Source organism: Oculina patagonica, chromosome 4, assembly GCF_052425735.1.
Source record: "Oculina patagonica isolate OP01 chromosome 4, crgOcupat, whole genome shotgun sequence".
NCBI classification, from domain to species: Eukaryota; Metazoa; Cnidaria; class Anthozoa; order Scleractinia; family Oculinidae; genus Oculina; species Oculina patagonica.
The window spans coordinates 13,683,970-13,692,895 of NC_135761.1; the positions used below are offsets into that span (position 1 = coordinate 13,683,970).

Below are 8,926 nucleotides of genomic sequence, written 5' to 3' on the forward strand. Positions count from 1 at the left end.
GTGGGACTGTCTAGATCTAAAGCATTTAATATTGGGTTGAAATCGCTCCAAGTGATATGTTCCTGTCAGAAGCTCCAGGGTACAGCTGAGTGGGGTGTATATAAAGTAGGTAGTGCGACTCAACTTAGCCTGCGAATACAGCCGCCTCTCATTCGCTCCCGCTACGAAGAGCGAAGCTAGACTCAACTCGATGCAGCTGAACATGGCTGAAGTACTTGCGGTCTCTTCAGTGCTTTCATAACTCTGGTTTCCTCAGTCATTTCTTCGATCATTAAAGTTTTACAAGCTGTGTTCGACTGCCATACAAGACATTCAGTACTCACCTTAACCTATTAGACTCCTCGCGCAATTTCTGCGATTTGGAGATATCTTCGTAGGTGGTGTGGTTTGATGTGATTTTTGCCAGTTGTTTTTACTTCAACTCGGTTTTTTAACATCTGATTCCAGAGGTCGATAACTATGTTTATGTTTACTTGCTCCCCCCCCCCCCCCCATCCCCCATCTCGATAAGGGACAGTACCCATCGACCTGATAAGGGACAGTACCCACTGTTTCTAAATATATAAAGCAAACAGCTATGTGCCGCTGGATAGGATCGGATTTTTGACTTTCATGGTACGGGGAAGAATCTCTTAGAGAAGTTGTATAGGTGATCGCTGAAATTCTTAGTGATTAAAATTCGTGGTTTGGTACCGCTTAGAACGTGGAAGCATAATAGAAAATTTTACAACCACTTGTAGCTTTAAAACTGGTACCTCCAGCAGTGAATTCGAATTAAGCAAACACAACAGTATCTTAGTTTCATTAAGGGGTTCCTTTTCAAATTTTCCATGATTACCCTGTCATTTGTTTTTGGTTGAGTCCCTCAGCATCCTGAGGTGGCGTTTACCTTTTTTGTACATAACAAACAAGATTTTTTATGAGTCTGGGAAGTGGTAGGGGTCTCCCCCCCCCCCCCCCGAGAGCGAGGTAAGAGCCTGAGATCTCTCTTCTCTCGCTATGGAGAGCGGAGAGAGAGAGACCCTGAGAACGAGGTTGTGGTAAGGGTTCAAGGTCACGGATAGGATAGCGAAGTAAGGTTCTCATACTTACCCCTCTCCACTGCGTTTCTTCCACTGCGTATCTACTGCGTATCTACCTGTTCGTAGGCTCTATCACTACCCCCCCCCCCCCCCTGTTCGGGACTGAAAAAAAAAATACAAGACCTGTACGGACACAAGAGAGTTCCCGAGTTAAACCACGCCTACACTGTTCGTGCATCAAAATAAACCGATCTGTACTTTCTTCGAAGCAAAGAGCATGTTTCCTTCCTTTCCGCAGAGGTTAAAAGCTGATTCGCTGAGACGAATCGTTTTCAAGGAATTTGCGCTTCAGTCTTCCAACGCGACGGTGCGAAGTGACCACCATGTTGCCTCTCCAAACGTCTAAATTTACAGATACCGTAAAATTCCGGTTATAAGCCCCCCCCGGTTATAGGCCCATCTACCTGAAAACAAAGGCGGGCGGGACAAAGGCGGGACAAGGGGGGAGAGTCCAGGATGACTTGCAGGCGCGTTCTAAGAACGCCACCCTATAGCTACCCTTCGTCCGTCTGGGTTAAACCCCTTTATTAGGCAAAGTAGGGAGAGTTCTGGGGCTCTACTAGGGTAAGAAGGAGGTAATGATTTTCGTCCGAAAGCTTGTAGAAGATAAACAGTTGCTAATGGATAAACTATCAAGATTATCATCGAGGTTTCGACTTCTAGAACAACATAATCATTTACTTGTTAGCCAGAGCTTATCCATGGCTTCTTGTCACTGAGTTCTTGGTGGGCGAATATCCGCACTGTTTTTGCTTCAAAGCGTTATACAGAACGAGGAATCTTAATCAAATGATGTCATATTATGCGTCAAGTTACGTTCATCCAAATTTGATATTTCCCTTTAGCACCCGTCATATAAGGATTTTTCCGTTCTCACTTAAACAACGGAAAGGTTTTTGCTCACAATGACGTTCTCGATAAGTAAAATATACAACTATAGCTTTTTATAAAAGACAAATTCTACGTTCGAATAGGCTGTTAAACAGTCTCCTTTTCCTTTTTTGTCTTGAACGCAAAGGAAAAAAATTGTTAATGATAACCGTAACAACGGCGAATAAATTAATGGGCTGATTAGTTTAATTAGTCTGTCTACTATGGCAAACCGTTAGAAAACATTGCGAAATTGATTAAGTCAACACGTCATAGGTGCCCGAAAATTTCTTCATCGACAGTGGAAAGAAATCCTTGGAAAAAAAAAACCTTGTTTACATCAGTGTTACGTGCACAATGACTGAAAGAAGATAGCGAGAGGGTTGAGTAATCATCACTTTAACGGGTATTTTACTTCCAAAAAGGCTAAACTTGAAGACAAGCGCTTCATTTGTGCGAAAATCCCCTTTTTGTGACGTCATGGATGCGTCAAAACCCGTATGTCCTCGGCAGCTGACGTCATACTCATCACCAGACTGCACGCTGTCTTAAGTTGTACAGATATCCCAGAAAGCCCCGCGTCGTTTTGTCACACCCTTTGATTTGTCATAAGTTGAGCGGTCGTGTTGCTGTGTCTATAGTTCCAAACTTGCTTGCTTTCATCTTCGAAAAAAGAAACTTTTTATTTGGTGGTACAACGGGGGCGTTTTCCTCGTTCTGGAATCGCACTTCTGTGCGATGGGGTGTTTTGGAAACAACATTACCGATGAGGAACAAGAAAATAATAGGAGACAGAGGAACACGAACAAAAAGATCGAAAAGCAACTGAGAGACGATAAAATTGCATACCGTGCAACCCATCGCCTTCTTCTACTGGGTAACAATTTCTCGTCGTGTATGGCTGTAGTAATGGGGTTTGAAGTTGGTTGATTTTGGTTTTGATCGAATGAGTAATAAGTGTTATTTCTAACCTCCAAGGGGCTGGAGAATCTGGAAAGAGCACGATCGTCAAACAGATGAGGATCTTACACGACGTACATGGTTTTACGGAACAGTGAGTTGTGTTCACCTATTCTGTCACAGTGTTTAGCATACAAATTATTAGGAGTGAGGAAGGCAAGCTAGCGCCGATCGAACAAGAATTATTCAGTATGGACGTCTTGTGTTAATCTGCGTCTTTGCTTCATTTCTCGTAGGGAAAAGAGGCAAAAAATAGAAGATATAAAGAAGAATATTAGGGATGCAATATTGGTAAGACTTACCTATTTACAATCTACCACCCACATTTAGCTCGCGGTTCGTTGCGATTTCACAGCTTTTTTCGATTCCTTTCGCTTCAATTTTTTGTAAAATACATTCTTCTTGTTTTTTAGACCATTACAGGGGCAATGCCGACGCTTACTCCGCCGGTAAAGTTAGCCAACCCTAATAACCAGTTTAGAATTGACTACCTCCACGAAGTGGCCACGACGCCAGACTTCGACTATCCCCCGGTAAGGCCAGATGATATTTTGCTATAATCGTTATCTTTAGTATTTTAGTTTCCCTGTAAAAGAACGGTGAAGGCATCGAAAGTAAATCTGGCGAGATCAAGTTTTATCCGAGCGGTTTCGCTCGTAGTTTAGTACACATTTCTAATTATGGAAACCAGAAGTTTGGGCAGAGGGCAGCCGAACGCTTTGAACAAACAAATGTGTTTTCGTCTTGTGCTGCCTTTCGTAGCCCGGATTTCTGTAATTTTTCGCTATTTTTATTTTGTAGGAGTTCTATGAACACACAAAAATCTTATGGCAGGACGCGGGTGTTCTCGAATGCTTCGAACGATCGAACGAGTATCAGCTTATCGACTGTGCGCAATAGTAAGTATATTTATTATAACATCTTTGGGGCTTTTTTACATGGTCAAGACGTTGAAATACTCCATTATTGTGTCTTGTCGATGATATATGCGCTTCGCAAGCGTGTTTTCTCGCTTCGTTTGGTAGAAAATACGCTTGCTGAGGTATTTTTATAGCTTTAGTCGAGTGTTCAACGTAGCCATGGGGTTTTGGAAGATGGCAGTATGTTTACAAACTATAGCCCCGACAAAATGGCTGGAAAAGAATTATTATTCGTGGTCATAGCGCTTCTTTGATGATATTTTCAGCCACTGATGAATATTTCCCTTAAATTCCGTGTAAGCATCTTCGCTAAGGATTATTTATTTTCTAGCGGTTTTCTGAAGCGATAAAATCGTGATTTTACGTTCGAAAACCTCTGTCACGCTGTTGTGAGAACCGTTGTAAGTATGAAGCCATATGCGAACGAAGACTGTTTCCTTACTTAAGCTTGTGTGTTTGTGTCCGGTACGGTTCGGTATCGCATAGTTTTTATCCATAATGGTTTTTATGCCATTAAAACAGTTGGTAAACGGTTTCGTAGCTATTCTTGGTGGCCTGGCTGTCAAATGATAAACTATAGGATAATGAAAGCCGATTTCTGATGGGATGTACTTCTGTACGCGAAGAAACATTGTGATCGCTATGCGAAATCTAGATAGAATGATACATACGCTTCCAGTTTTACGAAATACACTCCGCTGTAAATTTTTATTTAAGTTTTTAGTACGTATTTTTTTAGTTTCTGATGGAAAAATCCAATAACTGGCGTTTGTCCGCCGCGAAACCGTGAACCATTTCCCAGCCAAGTTTATTTTGTTTTGAATTGGTTTCCATGCAAAAGCTAAGACAGCTCAAGGCCTATAGAAACTACTAGTATGGGCGAATTTAATGCTCTAGGTTTTGTTGTTGTAAAAAGAACATACACTATTGCTGGCCAAACGGCCGTTCTGCCGAGAATTAGAGCGTTGCTGAGGTACCGAATGATCTTCGCACGGACAACCCGATCGAAACATTTTGATGTCGATTTCGTTTCATCAATGGCTTCGGTATATAGCATTTCGAGCGGATCTTTGCATGCTGTGTATATAATAATTGTAAAGATGGCGTTTTGAAACCGTAAAAGTAGTCTGGCATTTTTTTTAAAAATGTAATATTTTAAAATACAATTCGAGGTGACCAGACTGGAAAAGAAGAATTTTTAACGAAAACGGATCACTGCCTTTAGGTAGGGTCACTCATATGAATCCTATTTTTAGATCAAGCACACAGACTTCAGCATATTTTAGTGGGTTTGAATGGAATGAGTTCTGGAACTGTTTTGCTTCCAAGCTGTATTTTCTGTTGCTAAAGCAGCATATGTTTGCCGAATTCAAAGCTTTTACTCACCCACGAGTGAGAAACAGAGTAGGCCTTGTCAACTAACTTGCATGTAGACATCTGCATGTTTTAAGTTTTATCATCATGCAGTTTTGTTCTTTTTGTTTAGATCTATTATTCTTTTGTGTTCAATGCTTCCCCTTTCCATAAACAGAAAAAGTCTAGTTTTGAGCAAATCAAATTTTTTTCTGTGATATTTTGTTCCAAAGACAACGTAGAATGCAAATGGTTTATACATAATTCTTGTCTTTGTAGTAAAGTTTTATGCAGCAATTTCTGCAGTGGTAGTTGCAACACTTTTGGTTAAAATCATGAATATTACTAATCTAAACTTTGCATTGGTGTACTATTAAGTCATTTCGTACTGTTATGTAATTTTTCACAAATTCGAAAGTGCCAAGGAGTATTTTATCGTTGCCAAAAAATATTTTGTTTTATTCTTGGCTATCCGCATGGTTTTGATTCTTCGTCTTGTTAAAAATAAGACACCTTGTGAAGTTTCTCAGCGATATTTATTAATCCACATTATATTTATACTCTGGGTACTAACAAGTATATTTATTTACTTTTGTATGTTTATTTGTTTGTTTGTTTACTATTCATCAACGGAAGCTGCTTTGTAAAGCGGCACCTTCTGTAAATGAAACCTCCAGATCTCATAAGTAATACTGGCTATGCTGCTTTTAAAATAAATTTGCGTTGCCTCTTGAATTTTCTATCATGGTCAAGTATTATGTGCAAATTTTATACATTTGTTCCAAAGTAGTGTATTTATATTTCTTTGGCTTACAAGAATGCACATTAAGTGAAAACGTTTACCAATCACAAGTAGATAACCTATTTTTTTTTTTTCCTTTACACAATTTGCTACAGGTTCATTTTTGCAACTCGTGTTTTGTATTTTGCGTCGTTGTTTTGCGTTGTCTTGATCTACTTACTTGAGTAGTAAGAAAATTTGTGTTTGGTCATTGAAAATCTGTTGCTAAGTCATATTCCTGGTGAAGTTTCTTATTTAGAACAAAATTATTTCAAGTAGTGAAGTTTTTTCTGTGTTGTTTTGTAATGCTGGCTGTTAGAAAAAGACACTTAACAGAAATTTTGCCTTTGGTATTTACACTGACCAGTGTAAATCCCCATGTCATCATAGATTTGGTGCATTTCATTCTAAATGGCGCTGAACTTCGAGTTATTTATTGCTGATAAAGGTCAACTTGGTTACCAAATTTTTATGGTTAAAAACTTACTTTGTTGATCCATTGTGTATTTGGGACCAGGCATTTATAAAACAAGGGTACTTTCACAAATTTTGACAGTGTTATTTTGCCATTTATCACTAGTGTAAATCAAAATTTTATTTAAAAAAAACATAAACAAAGCACGAAAAAAATGACTGCAACTTCATCTCTAGTCAATAAACTTTATAATCAAGTCATGGAGAAAGAATCCATGTAGTGGAAAGCATGGTACACTAACTTCTTTTATTAGTTTTCGTACATTCACATTCCTGCTTTGCATCCTGAAGTGAATGCATGAAATTGAACTGGTGTTCCCTGGTCCTTCATGGGCGTAGACTTCCTATTGTTTGACGAGAATTAACTACTGTAAAATTAAGTTTAACGCCCAGGGGCAATTGTCAAATTTGTGTACCTTGAGGAAGGGTGTTCATTCAGGACTAGTGCTGCAATGATAAACTGGTGCACCAGTGAACCGAAATATATTTTGTCAAGATACAAATATTGATATTTGAACAAAATATCGCATATATCTTGTATTATAAATATCTCGTATGTTTTGAGATGTGTCACAAACTTTGTGCATCTGTAGTTCCAATAAGTAATATGTAGTTGTCAGCTGATGCCCACAAGCAAAAACATGCAGTTCATGAGAACTCTACTTTTCAGAAATGTTTTCCCCGCTGATAAAGGTGGAAAACTGATTTGGAACCACAGTTCAGTAAAAAAACGTCACTTGTCAGTTGTATGTAATGATGTTTGGTATCGTGGCACTTGTATCAAGATATGTATTGTATCGTGATTGATTGATCGTGAGCAAATGTATCATTGCAGTCCTAATCAGGACAGGACATTTACCTTATTTTTGTACCTTGACATCTCTGAAATGCTCAAGCAGCAAGCCTAGAACTTGGTTAAATCTGCCTTTATCAGGGCTCAAAATACCACTTGGTAGACCTTCTTGGACAAGTACATTCTCCTGCCAGGAAACTAACCTTTCATTTTCACTTGCACGGTGGGCAAGGGCTCTGTTAAATCATCCACTGCCTAAAAGTAAACTAAGACATGCAACTGCCCGGGGCAAGCAAAATTTGAGAGCCTCTTGTCCGAAAGGCAAGCTGGAATTCAAGTTTTTTTTCTAGCCCTGTTTATGGATTTAATAACAAAAGGAATCTTTTTCAATTCAAAGGCCAACTAAACTTGGTACACTAAGCACTAATAGTAAGATTCAAGCACCGTAAAGGGCAATTTTTCGAACAAGAGGAGCTTATATGCTTAAATGGAATGATTGTAGTATAAATAGACTGGTGGCTCTTATGAACGTCGGACCTGGAGACCTTTAGACTCCAGACCTCAAATAAATGCTGGTATTTCAAAAAAGCAAGAGATGTCTGTTTTGAAAATGTCAACCTTGCGGACCAGCATTTTTTCTTAACCTGGCATTTACTTAGGAATTGAGTTGAGACAAACTGGTAAGTAGAGCTTTATATTATGTCAGCTAATATAGACATTTTGCTAAATTATAACCATCATGACTTGTATAACATTTTGTTTTGATATTGACTGGTGTCGTGGGTATCAGACGTTAAAATACACTGGACTGTATTAAGCCCACTCAAAATAAATCTCCATATCTCAGACAGAAAAATCCTTCTAAAAATAGGTGTTCCGACCCATATAACAAAAAGAGCAATAAAATTTCTTCTGAAGTTACCATTATTGTTTTTGAGTCATTTTGTAATTGAGTTTTGATGTTTACTGGATGGTTGTAGATCATGTTTTAGTTTCGCATTATTATGTTTGAAGAGTTTTACATTGCAGTATTTTTATGTGTGTTTTAAAATTCTGAGACACTTTATTCCCTTCCAAATATAAACCAGAATATTTTTGAAACGTAAATTCCTTCCAATAACTGTAGGTACCCCGAAAATAAAGTCCACCACAAAAGACTTTAAATTAAATAAATAAATAAATAAATAAGCCCAGGGCTATTATTTGAATTTTATATGGTATCGCGGGAAAATGTATTACAGAACTATTTATGCTATGATTTATTTATGTAAGGGTAATTCTTACAAAAGAACATACAGAACTGTTATGATGGTAATTCCCAAGGAAAATAGTAAGATGAGAAACTATGGCCTTGCAATAATTTATATGAAGGGAAAGTTCATTCAGAGACAAATGAGATTGACTGATATAGTCAAGATTAAATATTTCTCACTAAATTAGGCTGCTCAAAGCATTTGATTTGTTGGAAAACAGCTTAAAGAACAGTGAGGAAAAAAGTGCGAGGTCTTTGGGGAGAGGAGAAGAGAGAATTCCTAATCTTTGACCTCGAACACTGTCCTGCCAAAATAGCAAAATTTCATTCAACTTATTTCCACTTTATTTTGCCAAATGCCACCAAATATAGTTGGATAAAAAGTTTGTAAAGAGCAAAGCAGAACCAGTAGTTTTGAGATAAAGTGCAGGATTGCAATGA

At 38.3% G+C, this 8,926-nt stretch overlaps 1 protein-coding gene across 1 annotated transcript; it reads left to right on the plus strand.

Moving 5' to 3' along the window:
- Positions 1 to 2,535: 2,535 nt before the first annotated feature.
- Positions 2,536 to 3,856, plus strand: LOC144652405 (guanine nucleotide-binding protein G(s) subunit alpha-like). Its single transcript, XM_078512418.1, has 5 exons — positions 2,536 to 2,829; positions 2,931 to 3,006; positions 3,149 to 3,203; positions 3,326 to 3,445; positions 3,714 to 3,856. Exons 1-5 carry the CDS (start codon positions 2,691 to 2,693, stop codon positions 3,810 to 3,812), a joined length of 489 nt encoding a protein of 162 aa, XP_078368544.1. The 5' UTR covers positions 2,536 to 2,690; the 3' UTR covers positions 3,813 to 3,856.
- Positions 3,857 to 8,926: the final 5,070 nt, after the last annotated feature.

Excerpts from the sequence above, each read along its gene's own strand:
- LOC144652405 (XM_078512418.1), top strand. The coding sequence starts at position 2,691 with ATGGGGTGTTTTGGAAACAACATTACCGATGAGGAACAAGAAAATAAT. Across the intron at positions 2,830-2,930 it reads CCATCGCCTTCTTCTACTGG|GGGCTGGAGAATCTGGAAAG; the intron begins GTAACAATTTCT and ends CTAACCTCCAAG. Across the intron at positions 3,204-3,325 it reads ATATTAGGGATGCAATATTG|ACCATTACAGGGGCAATGCC; the intron begins GTAAGACTTACC and ends CTTGTTTTTTAG.